This window comes from Macaca thibetana, chromosome 1 (assembly GCF_024542745.1).
Source record: "Macaca thibetana thibetana isolate TM-01 chromosome 1, ASM2454274v1, whole genome shotgun sequence".
Lineage (NCBI taxonomy): Eukaryota > Metazoa > Chordata > Mammalia > Primates > Cercopithecidae > Macaca > Macaca thibetana.
The window spans coordinates 34,371,466-34,396,179 of record NC_065578.1 but is presented as its reverse complement, the minus strand read 5'-3'; the positions used below and the strand labels follow the sequence as shown (position 1 = coordinate 34,396,179).

The 24,714-nt window shown below is 36.8% G+C and overlaps 1 protein-coding gene across 11 annotated transcripts in view; it reads right to left on the bottom strand.

Moving 5' to 3' along the window:
- Nucleotides 1–24,714, bottom strand: part of ZMYM4 (zinc finger MYM-type containing 4) — a 159,175-nt gene that overhangs the window by 34,297 nt on the left and 100,164 nt on the right. For 8 of the 11 annotated variants that reach the window (XM_050797473.1, XM_050797491.1, XM_050797528.1 and 5 more), the window contains 8 exons: nucleotides 24,449–24,619; nucleotides 16,629–16,713; nucleotides 16,106–16,361; nucleotides 6,179–6,353; nucleotides 5,855–6,067; nucleotides 2,048–2,198; nucleotides 1,454–1,569; nucleotides 47–322 (listed from right to left, as the gene is read on the bottom strand). In XM_050797473.1, the coding sequence (XP_050653430.1) occupies nucleotides 47–322; nucleotides 1,454–1,569; nucleotides 2,048–2,198; nucleotides 5,855–6,067; nucleotides 6,179–6,353; nucleotides 16,106–16,361; nucleotides 16,629–16,713; nucleotides 24,449–24,619 (1,443 nt within the window). Of the gene's footprint in view, nucleotides 1–46; nucleotides 323–1,453; nucleotides 1,570–2,047; nucleotides 2,199–5,854; nucleotides 6,068–6,178; nucleotides 6,354–16,105; nucleotides 16,362–16,628; nucleotides 16,714–23,970; nucleotides 24,620–24,714 lie in introns of those variants that run through there. The other 3 variants (XM_050797556.1, XM_050797538.1, XM_050797548.1) reach the window with 2 other exon arrangements.

The window sequence follows — 24,714 nt, the reverse complement described above, 5'->3', positions numbered from 1 at the left end:
ATAGACCTATGTATACTCAAAATCTTATGAACATGCTATACTTTACCTTATAGTCAAGAAGTTCTGGTTTTGTGGCAAAAAGACGGTTACAGTGTTGACATTTGAGTTTCACAACACTTCGTGCAAACCCAACATGCTGGGACTGGGCAGCGAGACGCTGGAGACCAGCCGCAGCAGAGCTACTGATGGAGGTGGGAGAAACAGCAGACGTGCTACCTCCTCCAGCTGACACTGTGGAACCTGTGGGGATGCTTACAATTACTTGGCCCTGAGACAAGGGCACTACTGAAGAATTCATTCCAGTTGGTTTGTTGAATAAATTCTGGAAAAACAAAACAACGAAAAGGATCAATTTAATCTTTGTTAAAACAAAGAAGTATCGCACGCCTACATATGCCAAGCACAGTTCTAGGCATGTAAGGTACATCTATTAACAGGCAATGTTCCTGCCTCTGAGTAGCTTATAATGGAATGGGGGGAGTCTCATTTATGATGAAAAAATAAAATAATTTAACTAATAATCTTCCTCAAAAATAATATCTTCCCAATAGATAATATGGGTGATAAAAGTACCATTCAATTTTATAGAGGGCAGTTAAATGAAACTCCAAATACAGAATGAACTACAAATCCAAGTTTAATAGGAATGACATAGAAACTTACACAATCCAGGCCCTAGCAAACACCTAATAAATGTGCATTACTATAGTAGGTGATAGGTTTGAATTTGTGTCCCTGACCAAATCTTATGTCCAATCGTAATCCCCAATGTTGGGGGAGGAGCCTGGCAGGAAGCGACTGGATCATGGGGGTGGATTTCTCCCCTGCTATTCTGTTGCTAGTGAGTTCTCAGGAAATCTGGTTGTTTAAAAGTGTAGCACCTCCCCACTTCTCTCTTTCCTCTTGATCCCATCATGTAAGACGTGCCTGCTTCCCCTTCGCCTTCCGCCATAATTGAAAGTTTCCTGGCCGGGCGCGGTGGCTCACGCCTGTAATCCCAACACTTTGGGAGGCCAAGGCGGGTGGATCACGAGGTCACCAGATCAAGACCATCCTGGCTAACATGGTGAAACCCCGTCTCTACTAAAAATACAAAAAAAATAGCCGGGCGTGGTGGTGGGCGCCTGTGGTCCCAGCTACTCGGGAGGCTGAGGGAGGAGAATGGTGTGAACCCGGGAAGCGGAGCTTGCAGTGAGTCGAGATCGCGCCACTGCGCTCCAGCCTGGGCGACAGAGCAAGACTCTCAAAAAAAAAAAAAAAAAAGAAAGAAAAAGAAAGTTTCCTGAGGCCTCTCCAGCCATGCTACCTGTACAGCCTGTGGAACTGTGAGCCACTTAAACCTCTTTCTTTATAAATTACCCAGTCTAGGGTATTTCTTTAGAGCAGTGCAAGAACAGACTCATACAGTAGGTGACTCACTGACTGAAGAAGAGGAAGGTTCCTGAAGCCATACCTGGAAAGCTACCACACAGCTGTAGCTGCAGAAGTTGCGTATACTTCCATCTGACATGGCCAGGTGATACTGAGGAATTGCTGAGGTTTTACAACTGTTACACTGAACTTGTACACCTTAGCAAATAAAAAAAAAACCAATGAGTAATATGTACAGATGTACACAAAAGTATGAGAAATTAAATAATATACAAGAAAGGAAAATTCAAGGGTCAGGGTAAGTTGTATGAGCTGAAACTAAATCACGTCACATATAGGCAAAAACTAACCTAATACTGAAAATTTTTCTTTCCAATTTAAATTAATCAAAGTCTGCCCTGAACCTACCAAATAAATGAAACTTCAAAGAAATCAGGTGTGGATAAAGAAAATATATAAAAGAAGCCATATGAAAGCATTTTGGTAAGGGGGAAATGCATAAATAGGCATGCAAGTAAATAAATAAGCAATCAAGGTAACCGGTGATATTTTACAACAAATATCTGAAATATGTTAAATTTGCCTTAAAAATCAACCAAAAAATATACCTTAAAAACAAAGCAATAACCGTAATTTTTCAACTATTACATTTCATAGTTTATGAAACCAATATTACCTGCAGAAGTAACCATTTTAACTCTGTAAGCAGATAAGCAATTAACAGAACAGAAAAGCTCTGTCTTCCCCAAGCTATTGGTATTTTCAATCATTTCTGCTGAGGATCTCAATGATTTGCAAAGCGCACATGGTGTAATTTTGGCTGATTTCTATTAAGAGAATAAAACAACATTCATTTTTACTAAATTCCTAGTAAAAGCATAATTCTTTGAAATGTTTATACTCAACACTTTTGAAATACTTGAAATCAGTGATTTTCAAACTTTTATGACTGTAATCCTCAATAAGAAGTTTCACGGTACACACATACTTCTGAGATTTTGCATCTGTGTATTATGCATGTATGTAATAAAACTGAAAACAGTTTTACACAGGAATAAATATCATGATAACATGTAATGCATGTTACTTTTTGATATTTTCCAATCTATTCTATTTCATTAAAAAAGTAATGCGGCCGGGCTCAGTGGCTCACTACTGTAATCCCTGCACTTTGGGAGGCCGAGGTGGGTGGATCGCCTGAGGTCAGGAGTTCAAGACCAGCCAGGCCAACATGGTGAAACACCGTCTCTACAAAAATACAAAAAAAAAAAAATTATCTGGGAGTGGTGGCAGATGTCTGTAATCCCAGCTATTCGGGAGGCAGAGGCAGGAGAATCACTTGAACGCAGGAGGCGGAGGTTACAGTGAGCCGAGATCGTGCCACTGCACTCCAGCCTGGGTGACAGAGCAAGATTCTGTCTCAAAAAAAAGAAAAAAAATAATGCTGGTTATAACCTAGTAATTAATTTCAGGGTCTATTAATAGGTCATAACCATAGTTTTAAAAACATTAAATAACAGGAAGTTCATGCTTTTATACTGTATCATCCTATAAATTGAAATAACCCCCCAAAGGTGCTTATAAATATGAATTTAAGGAAATTAGTAAACTTATTAGGCAACTTATTGGCAAATAGTCTACCACTAATAAATAAAAAAATACTCTGTAAGCGTAAAGTGAGAGCAAACCTGGGATATCACAGGTGTCCAAATACAAACAACCAGAGTCCGTTATCTTAAGTCTTCACCCAATTAGGGATTCAGCAGCAAAGAATGCTAAGTATTATTAACATATCACACATTCAGGATAATTTATAAAGTATGTCCAGCACCAATTAGGAGATTTTTAAGAGCAATCTTCCTTCTTAAAGAATCAATATGTGAAACTTGACATTAAAATAAATACACAGTAAAGTGAACATATGCCTGAATGCTGGAATGTCTTCTAAATCTCTAAACCCATTTCCCTCTCCTCCCTAATGAGGACTGTAAAAGCAAACCTCATTTGTAAAGACCCAGGTCAAGAGTTACCTCTGTGAAGCTTTCACTGATAGTCTCATCTTTCCCTATCAAGTAGAGCTGACTATGCTCCCTTTGTGGCCCACTGTACCCAGAATACTTCCATCATGGCATCTCTGTTTACTCATCTATATGTCTGTCTTTCTCAGGAGACAGGCAGCCCCTCAAAACAGAAATTACATCTAATGCTTGTTGAATGAATTATATATAAGGAAGAAAGGAAAGTAGCAGAAATGACCATCTACAATGCCCCAGTTACATACTAGGCATTCTTTCATCCTTACTTTCTATAATCCTAAAAATATCCCAGTGACATAGGTGGTATTACAGTTATTTACAGATAGAAAAACTGGGACTCAGGGAGCTTAGCTGCTTTCCCCAAGGTAAAACTGTATTTGAACATAAGGTCTGGAATTAAATCTACATCTGCCTTACTTCTAAATTCCAGTTCTTTCTCTACCACAGCAGATATAATACATGAGAAATTTAATAGATTTTGGCTAAATTAAAAGTAAAGGATAAATTTAAAATTAAGATGTTTCATCCTATTTCTCCCTCTCTTGTGGACTATGACTCGTCTTTCAATGGATTGAATCCAAGTAACTTTTAGTACCTGATACAGTATCAGGAAAAGAACAGTCTTTTGGAAAAAGATAAAACAATGAAGATGTGGGGATTTTTTTTCCTTTGAGAACAAAAGGAAAATTCCAAATTTACTACAAAGTTTAAATTCCAAAATTAGTACAAAGTTTTAAGAACAATTAACAAGAAAGTTCCTAATCAATGCTATTAAATTCACCAATTTGGTAAACTGTATAAAAATTCACTATTCTAAGGAAAAGAATGTTAGCAAATGCACTTACATAAAGAGACATTATAAAATTAAAAATATTAAAAGTACTTACCTCGTAAATATATACATCTACTATGGACCCACAAAAATTAAAACTATATATATATATATAGCATTTACTATTCCTTTAAGTTTATCAATTTTAAAACTAATATTTGGTCAAAGTTCACTAACAAATCGAATACACACAAAACTACATAAAAGACATTTGTTACACAGAGTTCATCCAGTTCATCCCATGCACACCTCATCAATTCACAAATATATAATTCACATCTATTTTTTCCTATTTCATAAAGATAAGAAAAATCCTTTACTGTAACAATTAATGATATAATTTTGATTTTCTGGCTTTCAATTTTAATTCTGTGAATCAGATTTCAAGAATACATATGCAACTTGAACCTTTCCTTATCAAATAAGAAGTATATATGCAAATCTCACATGCTGGAAAGAAGGCTATACACCAAAATGACAGGATTTGTTATCTATGAGAGATACACTATATTTCTTCGTGTTTGTTTTTTTTTTAACTTTCAAAATATTTTTGAAGAATACAAATCACTTTTGAAATAAAAAAGCCATATTGGCCAGGCCTGGTGGCTCACACCTGTAATCCCAGCACAGGGATTGGGAGGCTGAGGCAGGTGGATCACTTGAGGTCAGGAGTTCGATACCAGCCTGACCAATATAGTGAAACCTCATCTCTACTAAAATTACAAAAAAATTAGCCAGGCCTGGTGGTGGGCGCCTGCAATCCTAGCTACTTGGGAGGCTGAGGCAGGAGAATTGCTTGAACCAGGGAGGCAGAGGTTGCAGTGAGCAGAGATCATACCACTGCACTCCAGGATGGGAGAGAGAGAGTGAGGCTCCATCTCAAAAAAAAAAAAAAAAAAAAAAAGCCATACTCTAAAAACATGTATTTCAAATGCATAAACATGTATAAACAAATGCATGAACAAAACTGCTGCTTATAGAACTCTTTATGAATATTTAATGCACATTTATTCAACAAATACTATTTCCGTATAAAGAATACCAGTTAAGCAAGTAGTAAATTCTCTCTCTCTCTCTCTCTATACACACACACACACACACACACACACACACACACACACACATATATATCTTTTTTTTTTTTTTGCAACAGAGTTTCGCTCTTGTTGCCCAGGCTGGAGTGCAATGGCACGATCTTGGCTCACTGCAACCTCCACCTCCCGAGTTCAAGCGATTCTCCTGCCTCAGCCTCCCGAGTAGCTGGTATTACAGGGATATGCCACCACACCTGGCTAATTTTTGTATTTTTAGTAGAGATGGGGTTTCTCCATGTTGGTCAGGCTGGTCTCGAACTCCCGACCTCGGGTGATCTGCCCGCCTCAGCCTCCCAAAGTGCTGGGATTACAGGTGTGAGCCACCAGGCCTGGCCAATATGGCTTTTTTATTTCAAAAGTGATTTGTATTCTTTAACAATATTTTGAAAGTTAAAAAAACTTTTTTAACGCCCGGCCAGTAAACCCAACATTGTAAAACAACATTTTCATAAATAATTTCAACTAAAAATACAGACTACCTGAAATGAGCAAAGACATCAAGAGTAAACATGGTCATGTACCTGCTTGTATGCTGTGATACACGATGAACTACAAAACTTCTTAGACTGTCCCTCTATCTGAAGCATGTGGCATTGTCCCGACCCACTGTAACAGTAACCCCCACAGTTCTCACAACAGTTCATGGTGAGGTTGTTAGCAGAACGAAACTTAGAGAAGCAGGCATCACTGCAAAGTTTATGGACCACATTCTGGTAATTAACTTCATGTCGAATCTAGAAATTAAAACACAGCAACACAAAGACAAGGAGCAGAGACCATCAAAAGCTGTTCTTTAAGCACAAACAATTAGACTCCTGCCCCAATCAAGGAAAATGGTAACTTACAACAGCATTCTTCTGACACATGCTGCATTTGGTTGAAATACTATTTGTATTTATAGTAACAATTGGTTTTTTTTTCAGTTCATATGTTGACAAACATGACTGACTGCAAAAATCTTTACTAGTGGTGGTATTTTCAAACTGGGCACTGATCACATCCTTTGGATTTAAAATGTCTCTAAAAATAAGAAAAAAAATAACATAAGCCATAGTGTAAATTCATTTGTTTTTCCCTTCTGTGAGCTAAAATAACTAAATAAAACACAGGCAATTATACTGTAGGGAAATAACACTGGAATTTAAGTTTAAAAACTTGAATTTTCTGAGAGACACTTAAAAATTGCTTTGATCCTTAAATTCTTTTCTATGAAGTGGAATTAATACAGCACCTACTTCATAGAACTGTTATGAGAATAGTATGTTTCAAAGACTAAAAGGAAAACATCAAATGATTAGCATTCATTATCTCTACAGGAGGGATTATAAGAGATTTTTATTTTCTAGAATTATCTAGATTTTCAAAATATTCTTTAAAAAATACTGTATTACACTTGTCAAAAATTAGTATCTTTTAAAAGTAAACATATATTTTACACTACACAGTGCATATTCTAGCATAGCTATATAACATTACCATATCTAAATAATTTAATTTCTAAGCATTAGTAACAAAGGCAATGAAGATTAAAACCCTAATCATTAAGGCTCCTTACCACTCCAACCCTAATCCCACAAACCACTCATTCTATAGTAGTTTACCAGATAGTTCAAGTGGAAACCATATTAAAAACCAATTTTTCAAACTGGTGAAATTTTCTAATCAATGTCTCTCTCCCATGAGTATACATCCACATAAGAGTTAATAAACTGTTTTATACTCATGCTTGTATCTTAAAGAGATTACACTAATAGGGTACTTTTAAAGAAAAGATTACAGGCATACCTTGTTTTATTGTGCTTCACAGATACTGCACTTTTTAACAAATACAAGGCTTGCAGCAACCCTGCCTCACACAAGTCTATCAGTGCCATTTTTCAACAGCATGTGCCCACTTCATGTCTCTGCATTATATTTTGGTAATTCTCCCAGTATTTCAAATGTTTTTGTTTTATAATATGTTTTTCTGTGATCAGTGAACACTGATGTTACTATTGTAATTGTTTTGGGGAGTAACCATGAACCATGGCAATGTAAGATAGCAAACTTAATTGAAAAATGTGTGTGTTCTGACTGCTCCATTGACCAGCCACTTCTGTATGTCCCCTACTCCTCAGGCCTCCCTGTTCCCTGAGGCACAACAATATTGAAGGCAGGCCAATGAATAACCTCACAATGGCCTCTAAGTGTTCAACAAAACGAATAGTCCAACATTTCTCACTATAAATCAAAAGCTAGAAATGATTGTGCTTAGTGAGGAAGGCATGTGGAAAGCTAGACCTCTTGTGCCAAACACTTAACCACAAGGTAAATGCAAAGGAAAAGTTCTTGAAAGACTAAGAAGGTTACTCCAGTGAACGACATGAATGATAAGAAAGTGCTTGGCCGGGCGTGGTGGCTCACACCTGTAATACCAATAATCTGGGAGGCCGAGGTGGGCAGATCAGCTGGGATCAGGAGTTGGAGACCAGCTTGGCCAATATGGCGAAACCACATCTCTACTAAAAAATGCAAAAATTAGGCAGGGCTCAGTGGCTCATGCCTGTAATCCCAGCACTTTGGGAGGCCAAGGTGGGTGGGTCACGAGGCCAAGAGATCAAGACCATCCTGGCCAACATGGTGAAACCCCATCTCTATTAAAAATACAAAAATTAACTAGGTGTGGTGGCACATGACTGTAGTCCCAACTACTCGGGAGGCTCAGGCAGGAGAATTGCTTGAACCCTGGAGGCAGAGGCTGCAGTGACCTGAGATTGTACCACTGCACTCAAGCCTGGGTAACAGAGAGACACTCCGTCTCAAAATAACAACAATGAAAAAAAGAAAGTGCAACAGTCTTACTGCTGATGTGGAGAAAAGTTACAGTGCTCTAGATAGAAGATCAAACCAGCCACAACATCCCCTTAAGCCAAAGCCTAAGCCAAAGCCTAACCCAGAGTAAGGCCCTATGGCTCTCTTGAATTCTAGGAAGACTGAGGTAAAGAAGCTGCAGAAGTTTAGAGCTAGCAGAGGTTAGCTCATACGGTTTAATGAAAGAAGCTAGCTCTGGAACATCAAAGTACAAGGTGAAGCAGCAAGTGCTGATGGAGAAGCTGTAGCAAGTTATCAAAAATATCTAGCTAAGACAACCTATGATGGTGGCTACACTAAATAAGATATTCAATGTAGAAGAAACAGTCTTCTATTGAAAAACGATGCCATCTAGGATTTTTCATAGCCAGAGAGAAGTCAATGCCTGGCTTCAAAGGACAGGCTGACTCTCTTGTTAGGGGCTAACGTAGCTGGTGACTTCAAGTAGAAGCCAACGCTCATTTACCTTTCAAAAATCCTAGGACACTTAAAATATTCCTTTCAAAATATTACTGCTCATTGACAATACATCTAGCCACTGAAGAGTTCTGATGGAAATGTACAAGAGATTAATGTTATTTTCATACCTGCTTACCCAGTATCTATTCTGCAGCCCGTGGATCAAGGAGTAATTTCAATTTTGCAACTCATTATTTAAGAAATACATTTCCTAAGGCTACAGCTGCCATAGATAGTGATTCCTATAATGGATCTGGCCAAAGGAAATGAAAAAGCTTCTGGAAAGGATTCACCATTCCAGATGACATTAAGAACATTCATGATTAATGAGAGGAAATCCAAATATCATCATTAATAGAAGCTTGGAAGTAGGTAACTTCAGTCTTCACAGATGACTCTGAGGAGTTGGAGACTTCTGTGGAGGAAATAACTACAAATGTGGGAGAAACAGTAAGAGAACTAGAGTGGAGCCTGAAGACGTGACTGAATTGCTGCAATCTCATGATAAAACTTGAACAGATGAGGAGTTGCTTCCAATGGATCAGCAAGGAAAGTAATTTCTTGTCATGGAATTTACTCCTGGTGCAGATGCTGTGAACTTTGGTGAAACGACACCAAAGGATTTAAAGTATTGTATAAACTTAGTTGATAAAGCAATGGTAGAGTCTGAGAGTACTGACTCCAATTTGGAAAGTTCTTCTCTGGGTAAAATGCTATCAAACATTATTGCATGCCACAGAGAAATTTTTTGTGAAAGGAAGAGTCAACTGATGTGACAAACTTCATTGTTATCTTAAGAAATTGCCACAGCCACCAAAACCTTCAGCAACCATCACCCTGAATTAATCAGCAGTCATCAACATTGAAACAAGACTGTCCACTAGTAATAAGATTATGACTCACTGAAGGCTCATATGATTGTTAGCACTTGTTAGCAATACAGTCTTTTTAATTTAAAAATGTACGTTGGTTTTTAAAGACTTAATGCTATTGCACACTTAACAGACTACGGTATAAACACAACTTTGATATGAACTGAGAAGCCAAAAAATTAGTATCACTCACTTTATTGAGATAATTGCTTTATTGAGCTATTTGCTTTATTGAGGTGGTCTGGAACCAAACCCTGAAAATCTCTAAAGTATGGCTATACAAATATCTCTGCTTCAGTAAAATAGTAGATATAATGGGAAATCATCATTAGGAACACCTAATATTATACTATAATACATAACTCCACACCTTGCCATCTTTCATATTTAGCAGCTCTAGACTGCTTTGCTTTTTGCATTTCCTGTTATTTTCAAAATTAGGTTTTACTGTATTTCATAGAGGGGTATTTAGTGAGAAGTTACATTGAGCCAGACATTAATGAAACCGTGAGTCAAAATATGGTCCCCATATGGGCCGGGCGCAGTGGCTCACACCTGTAATTCCAGCACTTTGGGAGGAGGCAGCAGGTGGATCACTTGAGGTCAGGAATTTGAGACTAGCCTGGCCAGCATGGCAAAACCCTGTCTCTACTATAAATACAAAAATTAGCCAGGCATGGTAGCATGCGCCCGTAGTACCAGCTACTTGGGCGGCTGAGGCAAGAGAATTGCTTGAACCTGGGAGGTGGAAGTTGCAGTGAGCTCAGATTGCACCACTGCCCTCCAGCCTGGGCAATGGGGCAAGACTCCATCTCAAAAAAGAGATGTATGTACTTCAGGAGCTCAGAGTTACTGTGACAAATAGACAAATATTTTATAAAATACTGTAACAGAAGCATTATTAAAATAGTATAGGCCAGGTGCGGTGGCTCACGCCTGTAATCCCAGCACTTTGGGAGGCCGAGGCAGGCGGATCACCTGAGGTCAAGAGATCAAGACCATCCTGGCTAATACGGTGAAACCCCATCTCTACTAAAAATACAAAAAAATTAGCTGGGCATGGTGGTGTGTGCCTGTAGTCCCAGCTACTCAAGAGGCTGAGGCAGGAGAATAGCTTCAACCTGGAAAGCAGAGGTTGCAGTGAGCCAAGATCGCGCCACTACACTCCAGCATGACGACAAAGTGAGACCCATCTCAAAAAAAAAAAAAAAAAAAGTATAAATAATTTTTGGAGAAGACAGGAATAACGTGCCATAAAAATATAAATGAAGAAACAATTATTTCAGACTACATGTAATGTGAAAGGCAACCCAAAGGGTGATATTTTAGCTGGACCTTAAATAGGCGTTTTCTAGAAGGTTAAGGAGATAAGAATTGGCAACAGCATGGATCAAGGAAATGGAAGTATAAAATTAGGTATTTTTCACTGCTCTCACTATGCTTAGAGTCCAATGAGATTACATCTTATTGTGGTAGTGGATTGTATCTTATGACAGAATGAGAAGAAACAATCTCATTCCAGTTAGTGAAAATTCAGAAAAGGTACAGACAATCTGCATGTTACTTCTTTGAATATCATTATACCAAGAATCTGATCTAACAGTATTAACAAAATTATCCTCCAAATTACCTCTTTTCTGCAGAATATGAGATTTTTTTTTTTTTTTAAAGATAGGGTCCTGCTCTGTCACCTAGGCTGAAGAGCAGGAGTGTGATCATAGCTCACTGCAGCCTCAAACTGCACTCAAGAAATCCTCTCGCCTCATTCTCCCAAGCAGCTGGGCTTACAGGCATGTGGCACCACAGCTGGTTAATTTTTTAACTTTTTGTAGAGATGAGGTTTCATTGTGTTGCCCAGGCTGGTCTCGAAATCCCTGGCTCATGCAATCCTCCTACATTGGCTTCCTAAAGTGCTGGGATTACAGGTATGAGCCACTGCTCCCAGCCAAGACAGATTTTTTAAACCAAATTATTAGGTCCCTATCATTAAGGAAACCTAAAAATTAAATGGCAACCAAAATGTTTTCAGAGTTTAAGTTAAATTCAAGAGGCTAAGAGATAAGATTACCAAAAATTAAGAAAAATAAAATTTATTCTGAATAGCTAATGAGCTTCTTCTAACCTAAGTACTACTGCTATATTTCTACTGGTCTACAATAATAGCAGTAGTTATTAGAGAGGAAACTTTTTCCATCTCTGCCTATTCAAATCAAATTGAAATCCTTCTTATGGGGAATGATTTCCAAATGAAACCTGTTTGACTATATAGACTATGTAGAGAAACAATGCACATGCCAAAATTAACCAGCTAGGTGACACAAGCAAATCTTTTAGCTTCTTTGAATTTAGCTTCCTTCTATTTTTGGTACATCCAACTCAACAGTTTTACAATCAGATAAATCAGAGTATACGAAACTGTTGTAATCACCGTGTAAATAAGACGGGATAAAAAGGAAGGAAAGGTAGTGTTGAACAGGAGATGAAAGAGTAGTTCAGGAAGTAAAATGGAATATAAGGAAAAACAAGGTTGACAATGGTTGAAGACTGAAGCACAAAGAAAGTAAGTATTACGTAAAATGAAAAGTATGAGAAAAGTAAGAAAGAAAATGAAGAAGAAAAGGCTGAGGAGATAAGTAAGAAGTACCTGAAAGAACAGAAAGGGGTGAATGAAAAAGAGTAAGGAATTAAAAAAGGGTAAAAGAATAAGTGAATAAAAAGGTAGAACTGTTAAGAGTCAAGGGATAACAGGTTGAAGAAATGGAGAATTTGGATAATGGATAAACCAAACACGAGAAGAGAACATAATCTTAAAGAGCAACTGAATTACGTAAGATCAAGACATAGATAAAATGACACATAGGTAGAAATGACCTGTCTCTATATAAAGCTTAGGCAAACACCAGAGACCAGAGGCCAAAGAAACTTGATAAATCTAGATGAAAAGAGTAACATGTATGGACAAGAATAATAATTTTTTTAAATGAGAAAGAGGGCATATTTAAAAACTTATATGAGTTTTCCATAGCCATTTTGAAAATAACTGATAAATCTTTGAAAAAAAAATCTATGACTTTTTTTATTTTTTATTTTTTTGAGACAGAGAGATATGACTGACATTTTAGGGGCTGGGTCACTATATTGCCCAGGTTGAGTCTCAGACTCCTGGGCTCAAGCAATCCTCCCACCTCAGCCTCCTGAGTAGGTGGGACTACAAGTGCATGCCACCATGCCCAGCCTATGGTGATTATAAAAGGATAAATATCGCTGAAATTTTAAAGACTGTTGATCCCTAGAGTAAGAATTAAAGGAACATGAAGTTATTATATGAAATGATTTCATGACAAAATAAGAAAGAGAAAAAACCCTATAAAAATTAAAATCTTCAAACTGACTTAAATCTTAGAATCCCACGATGAGTGCCGGGCACGGTGCGGTGGCTCACGCCTATAATCTCAGCACTTTGGGAGGCCGAGGCGGGCGGATCATCTGAGGTCGGGAGTTTGAGACCAGCCTGACCAACATGGAGAAACCCCATCTCTACTAAAAATACAAAAAAATTAGCTGGGCGTAGTGGTGCATGCCTGTAATCCCAGCTACTCAGGAGGCTGAGGCAAGAGAATCGCTTGAACCCTGGAGGTGGAGGTTACAGTGGGCCAACATTGTGTCATTGCACTCCAGTCTGGGCAACAAGAGCAAAACTTCGTCTCAAAAAAAAAAAAAAAAAAAAAGAATCCCATGATGAATATACTGGAATACAGAAATTAGAGACAGGATATATACCTAAGCACTCTTTTTTAAAAGTATATTTTACAATTCAAGCAGTATAGTCTATTTTTACTAAATAATTTTACTGCATAAGTTATAACTATAAAGTAGTTAAGTATAGCTTTTTTAAAAGTTAGGATCATTGGGCCAGGCGCGGTGGCTCACACCTGTAATCCCAACACTTTGGGAGACCAAGGCGGGCAGATCACGAGGTCAGGAGATGGAGACCATCCTGGCTAACATGGTGAAACCCCGTCTCTACTAAAAATACAAACAATTAGCAGTGTATGGTGGTGGGTGTCTGTAGTCCCAGCTACTCGGGAGGCTGAGGCAGGAGAATGGCGTGAACCCGGGAGGCAGAGCTTGCAGTGAGCTGAGACTGCGCCACTGCACTCCAGCCTGGGCGACAGAGCGGCGAGACTCCGTCTCAAAAAAAAAAAAAGTTAGGATCATTAATTCTCCCATTCAACAAATACTTATTAAGCATTTACTGTACTGGGTATACTAAAGTAGATACACAAAGTGCCTACCCTTGTGGGGGTGTGTGTGTGTGCAGAGATATATATTTATTTATACTGATATAAATTATATGTATTTACTATGTGTACAACATAATTTTCTTTTCTTTTTTTTTTTCTGAGATAGTGTCTCACTCTGTCGCCCAGGCTGGAGTGCAGTGGTGCACTCTTGGCTCACTGCAACCTCTACCTCCCAGGGTCAAGTGATTCTTGTGCCTCAGCCATCTGAGTAGCTGGGATTACAGGCATGCACCACCAAGCCCAGCTAATTTTTGTAATATTACCAGAGATGGAGGTTTTACCATGTTGGCCAGGCTGGTCTTGAACTCCTGGCCTCTAGTGATCCACCTGCCTTAGCCTCCCAAAGTGCTGGGATTACCGGTGTAAACCACCACACCCAGCCATGACATCATATTTTGAGGAACAGGCTGAGTATCCCTAATCCAGAAATCCAAAATGCTCTCAGTATCTGTAACTTTTTTAGCGCCAACATGATATTTAAAGGAAATGCTCATTGGAGCATTTCAAATTTCAGATTTTCAGATTAGAAATGCTCCATCAGTTAGTAGATATAATGCAAATATCCCAAAACCTTTTAAAAAATCCAAAATCTGAAACACCTCTGGTCCCAAGCATTTCAGGTAAGAGACACTCAACCTGTGTATGTGTGTATGTGTGTCTGTGTGTGTATACACACACACTGTGCGGTCCCTAAAGCTAGCTAATTAATATTTGCATTCCCTCAGTTATTGCTTTTGTGGTGAGAACATTTTATATCCATTCTCACCATCTTTCAAGAATACAATTATCATTAACTATAGTCACCATATTGTAGAACAGACCTTCAATTCTTTGTAACTAAAAAATTTCATATCCTTCAACCAAAATTCCCTGGCACCTTCCCCAACTACTTCCTCATGGTTTATGTTCTAATGAAATAAATTAAAAAAATAATAATCAAAATCTATCACTCAAAATAGCCCTGGGATAATTATTATTCTAACAATGACAACATAACTCAAAGATATATTTTTTAAATTCCCTTTTATAAATTCCTTCACAAAAGGCATTGAAAGTCACAAAAGCACCAATCTTATTTAATCAAATTTCATTTTTGAACAAAAATTGATATAAAATATCTTAATCTACACTTTAATCAATATACATGATTCTAAATGGCTTTTAGCCACACGTGAACAGTAAATAAGCACTCAGGAGATAAAAATTGATAGCACAGAAGCTATTCAAAAGAATGTATAATTAACTTAAAAGATAGTCCCAAAACAAAAAGTTGCAGAAGTTTCTATTTTTCTTTTAAATAGTGGCAATTTTACAATAAAAATAGAAATTCCGAAGAAAACTGAAGTCAAATCTACATTTGCATACATAAGTTACAGTATATATTTAAGCTGCCTCAAATATAACCAAAATTTACTCTTTCAGTCATTTAAAAAAAATGAAGCATAAACGATGTACATATAACTAACTTCCAGAAAAACTTCTAACCACATTTAAATTTCTTTTAAACATCTCTTAACTGAACTAGAAGGAGGAGTATCTTTTTTTCCTCTCCAGGCAGACAAAGTGCAGCATCTGTGTGAGGAACTATAAACACTACTGCCTAAAGTAATAAATGAATCATGGTTTGAGTAGCCTGATTATAGAGTGTTTCAGAACAAGAGCATTATTCCTCTTTTTCTGACTTAAACTGTTTCTAACAATCACAAAATTAGTCAAAGTTATTTTGTATTCCTCAAATATATCAGGATGACCTTATTACAGTCATAAGGTCATACCCCTTTTTTGTTATTTAACATTCCAATGGACACAATGAGGGAGTTCAGAGATATTGAGAAAATAAAAATATATACACTGGAAGCCATTTAAGGTTAAGAAGAAAAGTATTAAATAAATTCAAATTACATAACAGGAAATATAACTTTAAATATTTGTTGGATTTAAATATCTATTGCCTATAGTTATAAGATAAAATACTGCTGTAATACAATATCCCTAAATGTGCACTTTTTGTTATATTAGGCACTTCAACTAACAAGGATGGGAGAGCTGGTTTCAAAAACAATACATAAAAGTAACATTATTGAAAGCTAAAAAACAAGTTGAGCACCTAGCACCTGGAAGACTGAAAAGCAACAACTGAAAGCAGACAGAAAATAAAGTATTTCTCAAAAAAAAAAAAAAAAAAAAGGAGTAAATGTGGAATATCAAATGTAATACATGGGCTAAGAACAAAGTATGCTGAGAGAAAGGAAAGAAATAAAAAAGATAATTTAGAATTCTGCTATACTTTGAGCAACTTGAACAAGTTTTCTTGGTGAGAGGAGGCGGTGGGCGGGCAGGTGGAACTGTATATCCAGTGAGGCACAGTGTGGAGCAGAATAGCTGAGTAGACCCTTTTCTCTGATAAGCAGTTTGCCCCTTCTGGAGGATTTTTTTACAACCAGAACAGGAAACTCGAACAGCTGTGGCTGGAACTGAAGGAAGCATTTTATTCATGCCAGATGACGCCAGTGAGGGCTGAAAGCCAGTAGTCAACTGTGGAGCTTTAAAAAAAAAAAAAAAAAAAAAAAAAAAAAAAAAAAAAAAAAATTGAAAGAAAAAAATGTTTTACTTTTTACCATGAATTTTAAGTAGACATTCTTTCTCTTCTAGAGCTAGTCTTGAAACCCAATAGTAATTATGCAATATACAATTTAAAGGCATCCTAAGTGGGTAGAGAGAGCTGCCTAGTTTATTAATACAAGCAGAATTTCTTCTCAATCATATTGGTCAGAATATACACAATCCATTTATTCAGGTCTGTTTCTTACCAAGAGGGCTGCCACTGACTGAAAACACAGCACTAATTTTCAGTTCCCCCTCTTGAGTTTTTTGCTGTTGGCCATGACTATACTCCTTTAAAGAAGAAAAAAATAAATAAATACATAGAGAAAAGAATAAATACCTAAAGACATCCAGACATTCAAGACATTTTACTACCACTATAAAGAGGTGGAAAATGTTTAAAACATTAATAAGAAATAATAAAATACAAAACAGCAAGCAAACTATAATTAAATATGGGTATAATATATATATGCTAGGAGTGTAAGAAGGAAAAAATGAAAGTAGTCTGTGACACTACTAAGTATTTATAAATTATTTTTGAAAAATCTTCTTTAATTTTATTAAAGTATTATGAGTTACTGTTTATTATAAAAGTAATACACAATCACTATAGAAAATTTAGATAAATAAAAATAAGAAAAAAAATCTAATCATATTTTAATCATCCCAAAACAACCACTGTTATTCTTTGGGTATATTTCTTTCCAGTCTTTTCCCCACCTCAATACAGAGGTTTTATTTCTTAATAAGTTGTAATTATACTAAATATACCATTCTTATAAACTGATTTTTTGCTCATTTGAATCATTTGAACTTTTTGTATATTAGTATATTACTCCAAAATAACTTATAATGGCTAAATATACCAGTGTTTCCAAAACTGAAGTCCAAGAATCCCTGAGGTCTACGTAGTCTGAAAATTCTAAAAGAATGTTATTTAAATTTTGTTTTTATTTCAATGATTTTTATGTGCACATACACATATTTTAAGTCATGGGTAACCACCATATAACTGAGTTCTACTACAACTTTTCAGTGCTGTTTGCTTTTTACAATTACAGGATTGCATTCTAAAATCATTACATAATAGATTTAACTTTTATTTTAATTGTTTATCATATTGAAACATGCAAAAACTCTGCAAGACCACTTATTCTTGGAATTCTGGAGTATCTCAGATATATCTCCTTTTCTGTGGTGGGGAGGTGTCGGCACATTACTCAAGTTTGAGACATACAAATATATATTATTTAAGAAACGTAACACATTACACAGAGATGTGACTGGGATGAGGTGAGTGAGGCACATGCCTCAGGTACAAAATTAAGGGGGCACCAAAACCTCAGTAATCAAGATAATATTTTAACACAGTATTTTTAAAAATCAAATTTATGCAAGGTCCATGATGAGCAAAATATCAAAATTTTAAAGAAATACCAAATCAATATTACTGATTTTTTCCTTCTGCCTCAGGCTCCAATGGCCCCACATGGCACTGAGATTATATAACCACAACACAATGTTGGTCCATTTAATGTTTCCACATATTCAGTACAATGAGCAATGCCACGATGAATATCTTTGTGAATATTCATACTCCTGTATTTAGGATTATCTCCCAAGAAAAGAATTCCTAAAGTGGAACTACTAGGTAAACAGGTACATAGTAAAGGTTCTTGATACATAATGACAGATTGTTTTCCTCCCCAAAAAATGTTCTTAATTGTATCAGTAATTTATGAAAAAACACCATTTAAAAGTATTTTCCCACTTTGTTTCAATTTGCAGCTATTTTTTAATGTTCATTTACAAAAAGTACATTATAATGGAACAGTATTAACTCTCAGTAGCATTTGTTATCAACATTTCCTCAATGTGTACTTTGAGTTAAAATTTTATATATTTATTTCCATTTTTATGTCAAAAATATCTGACAGTCTTTACCTTTGTGATTTCTTCTATCTCTTACAAAGTTTTATTTCCACATTAAAAGAATAAGAAAATAGTTTCGTTTTTATAATAATACAGTCCTTTAATCCAGGGGTCAGCAAACTTTATCTGTAAGGGGCCAGATAGCAAATACTTTTGACTTTGCAGGTCATATGGTCGCTGTCCCAACTACTCAATTCTCCTCTGATGGAGTAAAAGCACCCAGATAATATGTAAATGAATGAATGTGGCAATGTTCAAATAAAACTTTATTTATAAAAGCAGTGGGTGGAAAAACAAAAAAAATGGGGGGGTGGAGGGCTGGATTTGGCCCACCACTAATAATTTGCCAACCCCTGCTTTATTCCATTTGGAATTTACTAATTTTGATGTATAATGAACTTTTTTTTTTTTTCTTTTTGAGACAGAGTTTTGCTCTGTCACCCAGGCTAGCTCAACCTCAGCTCACTGCAACCTCTCCTCTCGGGTTCAACTGATTCTCCTGCCTCAGCCTCACAAGTAGCTGAGATTACAGGCACCTGCCACCACGCCCAGCTAATTTTTGTATTTTTAGTAGAGACGGAGTTTCACCATGTTGGCCAGGCTGGTCTTGAACTCCTGACCTCAAGTGATCTACCCACCTCAGTCTCCCAAAGTGCTGGAATTACAGGCGTAAGCCACCACGCCCACCCCTTCTTCTTTCTCTAAACAGTGAATTCCTTTCATTTGCCACTGATAAATATATCAAATTCTTAAAAAATAATGTCTGTTTTTGGGCTATCTCTTCTATATCATTTTCAGTCTGACTAATCTTATCACATCATGCTATCCTAATGAAACTAACTGTAGAATGTTTATGGCCAGGCGTGGTGGCTCACACCTGTAATCCCAGCACCTTGGGAGGCCGAGCTCGGCGGATCACCTGAGGTTAGGAGTCTGAGACCAGCCTGGCCAACATGGTGAAACCCTGTTTCTACTAAAATTACAGAAATTAGCGGGACATGGTGCACGCCTGTAATCCCAGTTACTCAGGAGGCTGAGGCAGGAGAATCACTTGAACTCAGGGCGGGGGCGGGGCAGAGGTTGCAGCGAGCCGATATTGTACCATTGCACTCCAGCCTGGGCAACAAGAGTGAAACTCCATCTTTTTAAAAAAAAAAAAAAAAGAAAGCAATGAATTATATGATGTTCATCCATTTAACAGTGTTTGCCGCTCTCAACCTCTCCATCCATTTTTTAGAAGGTATGTGTAATAAGTGTGTGTATGTGCATGCCTATTATTCTTCTACAAAACTTCGTAACCTAACTTGATATTTACATCAGAATTGCATCAAATCTGAATCTCAATTTTTTTTTTTGAGATGGAGTTTCACTATTGTCCCACAAGTTGGGGTGCAATGGCACGATCTTAGCTCACTGCAGCCTCCACCTCCCAGGCTTGAGTGAGGCTCCTGCCTCAGCCTCCTGAGTAGCTGTGATTACAGGCATGCACCACCACGCCCGGCTAATTTTTGTATTTTTTAGTAGAGACAGGGTTTCATCATGTTGGCCAGGCTGGTCTTGAACTCCTGACCTCAAGTGATTCACCTCCCTTGGCCTCCCAAACTGTTAGGATTACAGGCGTGATCATGATTACAGGATTACACCCGGCCTTAAATCTTAATTTAAAAATAACTGACATCTTCATATTTCTTACATTTAAAAAGATGGATTCTTCATTATTTCAAGTTATATTTGATGTAAGTACTGGTTGCTGCTGGGAATAGTGTATCTTTTTCATTATATCATCTAACTAGGAAGTTTACAGAAATATTGGTATAATTCAACTACATACTCCACTAAATTTTCATGAATTCTATTAATTCTTTCATAAATATTCTTAATAGCAAGTGATAATTTTATTTCCCTTTTTCCATTATTTTTTCTTTTAATTTCTTTAACATGGATTGGAGTAAAAATCCAACAAGAGTTAAATAATAATGATGACATCCGCAACTTGTATTCTTTTAGTAATATTAACAGAAAGTTTGCATCATTTTACTTGAACTTCAATAACTGTTACTGATCTGAAGTAGTAGTTCCTTATCATGATCAAGAAAAAAATCTATTGTAAGAAATGGCTGAATTACATGAGATATCTTTTGGCATCTAATAAAGTGACTATTGCAGATACTCCTATTTGACCTGCTGATGAAATGTATGTATTAAAAGATTTTCTAACATCAACTAATCATGACATTCCTTCATTATATAGTGTATTAAAGAAAATTTCCTTAAATATTTTTATTTTAATCTCAGAAAACTCCAGAAACAACCAATACTCATTGGCATACATTAACGGTCTCCAGTCAGCTCTCTCAGTCTCTGTGATGGCTATTGCAAACTTCTGTTGGATTCCTTTAGCCTTGAGTACATATTATTTGTGTAATACAGTAAAATAGTATACATCTTAAGTACTGTCTGTATGGTCCACAATGCCTTCAAGGCACAATCATGTTTGGTTTATGTTTGTATCCTCCCATGATCACTAATTCCACAAGTATTTGATAAATCAATGACTAGCAAATAACTAACAAATATTTTCTGAGAAGTAAACATCTAATTGGTACCCAAAAGCTTTCAGAAGCAGAAAAACACATGTCAAAACAAAACAAAACAAATCCTATACCAATACCTTTACTTTCTTAGTTTACTACAAATGAAGACCAATATTAATATCCCATGAAAGTATTTTAGAAATGAGTTTCTATTGCCAAATTAACTCAACATGGCTAAAACAAAGCCCCAACATTTGAATTATCACATTTTCTTCCCAAAACTGTATGAATCACTATTATGACAATTAGTTCATTTGCTTTCCCATTTTAATTGAGTTCTTTCAATGAGAGACTACACATTAGCTCTCCCTCTATCATTATGAGCAAGAAGAAAAAGAAATCATGATTTTAATGTAGTATTTACTGAATGTACAGATTTTAGAACCTACAGAAAAGGGAAATGAGGAAAATGAGGTCTCTGGCTCTGTTTAAAGTATCTATTTTGAAACCTTCTCTAGGTATTTTAAAAATTAAACAACTTTTATTTACAGAAAGATTAGTACACTAAAAAAAAAAAAAAATACTTTGATTACGACCCCAGATTGACTCCTTCCTGGCCATGAGGCCTGAGTAACTAAATCTCTGTATCTCTCAGCTCTCTCATCTACAAATGTTAACATCCTTTACTCTGGCCATCTTAAATAGGGTTGTTAGGAGAATTAAGCAACAGAGTACATGTAAAAGCATCTGTAACTGTAAAAGTACTACAGAAAACATTATAGAAACATGCAATAGAATTAGAACGAAGAAATGAAACTGAGAGACCCAATGACATCATGCCAGTAATAGAGGCAGGAGGACAGACGATGACTGGCAAATCCAGAATATCATAACTGAAGAAATAACCAAGAGCAAATGGGTAGAGGAAGTTAAATACATATACACACATGTCAGCACCTTGTTATACAGGTGCTGTATAAAAGTAAAGAAATTAGGACCAAAATGAATTGTGTAAAAAAGAGAATTAGCAAGTGAGCTAAAAGCAAAACTACCTAAATTAAGCACAAAGAAAAGCCAAGGAAGTTTTGAAAAGGTGCCATAAACTAAAGCTATGATTGTATTGAACCAAGAAAAAAGTTACTGGTAACTGGATGGTCAAAAGTAAACACTGACCACAACTGTAAAATCTATCGGTATTTTATGAGAGGCTAATAGTACTTTTTTGAGACTAATAAAATAATACACTAGAGTTCCCTTTTCCAGTACATGGGAAATGAATAAAAGTAATAAGTTATGCAATACTGAAAGGCGATACTCCTCTAAAAGAAAGAGGGAAGGTGGAAAAGGGTGTGGAAAAGACAAGAAAAAGAAAAGAAGGAAAGAATCATGTATCTAGTTTAAAACATGAGCTGCTCTGGGGGGATTTCTAGAAGAATTATCAAAGGTCTGATCCTATAGGACTGGTATGGCTGACAACAAAAAGGACTCCTCAGGGAAAACCTAGCTCTATCCACTCACATACTGCAAGTGCCTTATTGTGGGGTCAGGGTAAAGAATGTTTTTGGATCTTATGCCCAGGATCTACTCACATTACTGCTTAATTCTCAAGTCCAATCAATCAGGGAGGGAGTCTTTGGGGAAGTTCTTCTCCATAATCATGATGAAACTTTATATTCATATTCAGTATTTTATAACACATTTTATAATTCTGAATAAGTATATAAAAATCTAAGTGTTTCTATCTGTTCCATCCTATTTATATTCTCTAGCCAATGGAACCTCTGACTGTTTTGAAAACAACAATACTAATAACCTTCTCAGTGTTCTCTACCCCTACTATATTTGGTTTATGCTTCAAGTGCCTTTTTGTCCCACGGAAGTGTCACATGGGTCAAGTACAAAAGAAAGAGATGATTTTGGTACCCTGCCAGCATACCCACATTGGGGCAGGAGAAGAGATACAAGATCTGCCCTTCATATAGACATAGTTGTAGTCTTCTGAAGGATATACTGCCACATGAACTTTCCCCAGGTGTTGAGACATCTATTTATCCCTAATTCTGTGCTCACAGAAGTTAGAGACAAGCCTGTGCAACTTACTCTACCAAAAAAAAAATATATTATTATTTTTATTGTTTTTTTTTTTTGAGATGGAGTCTCACTCTGTCATCCAGGCTGGAGGGCAGTGGTGCAATCTCGACTCGCTGCAACCTCCACCTCCTGGGTTCAGTTGATTCTCCTCCCTCAGCCTCCGAAGTAGCTGGAATTACAGGCACCCGCCACCATGCCTGGCTAATTTTCTGTATTTCTAATAGAGATGGGATTTCACCAGGTTGGTCAGGGTGGTCTGGAACTCCTGACCTCAAGAGATTTGCTGGCTTCAGCCTGCAAAGTGCTGGGATGACAGGCATGAGCCACCACTTCGGGCCCCTCTACCAAATTTTTTTTTAATTCACCAGTGTGGTGGTACACGCCTGTGGTCCCAGCTACTTGAGAGGCTGAGCTGGGAAGTTCACTCCAGCCTGGGAGGTTGAGGCTGCAGTGAGCAGTGATTGCACCACTGCATTCCAGCCTGGGCAACAGAGCAAGACCTTGTCTCAAAAAAAAAAAAAAGAAAAAGAAAAGAAAAGAAAAAAAAAACAAAAAGAAAGAAAGAAAAGAAGAAGAAAGCACTTTCACAGAAGTCTGACAGTCTCAAACCCTCTAATACAAACAGAAAGATAGGAAAATATAAGCTTCCCCCAGATTAAATGTCATTTCAGAAAAACAGCCAATTCATACCGTCTGTACAAAACACAGATACCCTCAAATAATTGCTGCTATTGCATACTCGTCCCTTGGACCCCTTCTTGCACTTCAAAATGATTGCAGCATCTGATATAACTTTTTCCTTCTATTCCAACAATAGCAACATCATTAACTGCATGGATAGCTTAGCTGACTTCAGGACCTCACAGTTACAAGATCTCTATGATTTTATCTCCAGAGCAACCTTGAAATAGCAGAGTTCTACCTTCACTCTTATTACTCACAGATCTCAAACTTGGAATCACGTATCATTCATCAAAGCCTCCTTTACCTTCTATCCACTAATCCAATGAACTGGTTCTTCAATCAATTAACCCTTCCAAAGATGATCTGTCCATTAACCCCTCCTGAAAAATATTTAAATCCATATATAGCCTGTACTTCATTAGCATTAACTGCAAAAGGCTTACTATCCTACATAAATTTGATTGCACCACAAACCCATAAACTACCATAAACCTTCAACCATATCTGCTGTATACTTCTCAAATCCTTGCACTAAAATGCATTGCAAAAATCACAGTGGTGTTAAGAAACACAGATGATTAAAAGCCTTAATTACTACTCAGGAAAAGTTTCATACAGCTCATTAATGCCTTATATGGTAATTCAAATAGCCTCAACCTTCTTTAAGAGTTTCCTTTCACCCTGTCAACAAACTATTTCACTTCTTAAGCACTTCCTCTCTCAAATGAATAATTCAATGTGTGGAACAAAAAGAAGGGGGGGAAAAAAGGTGAAATGTTTACTTGAGCATTGTCAGGTTCATCTTTAATTTTGTCTAGTAGTCCCTGCCGTGGTGCCATTGCTTTGTCATACTCATCATCCAAAGGTTCTTCTTTAATTCTAATATTTGATGCAAAGGAATTCCCCAGTTCCGAACCAATGGATTCTTTATTGGCAAATGGGTAGCTGGAATCCTAAAACACAATATAAAGGATTAATAAATATTCAGACTTAAAAATGATTCCTCTTCAGGTTTAACACCCAAAGAAAAGCTCATTGGAAATGAAGA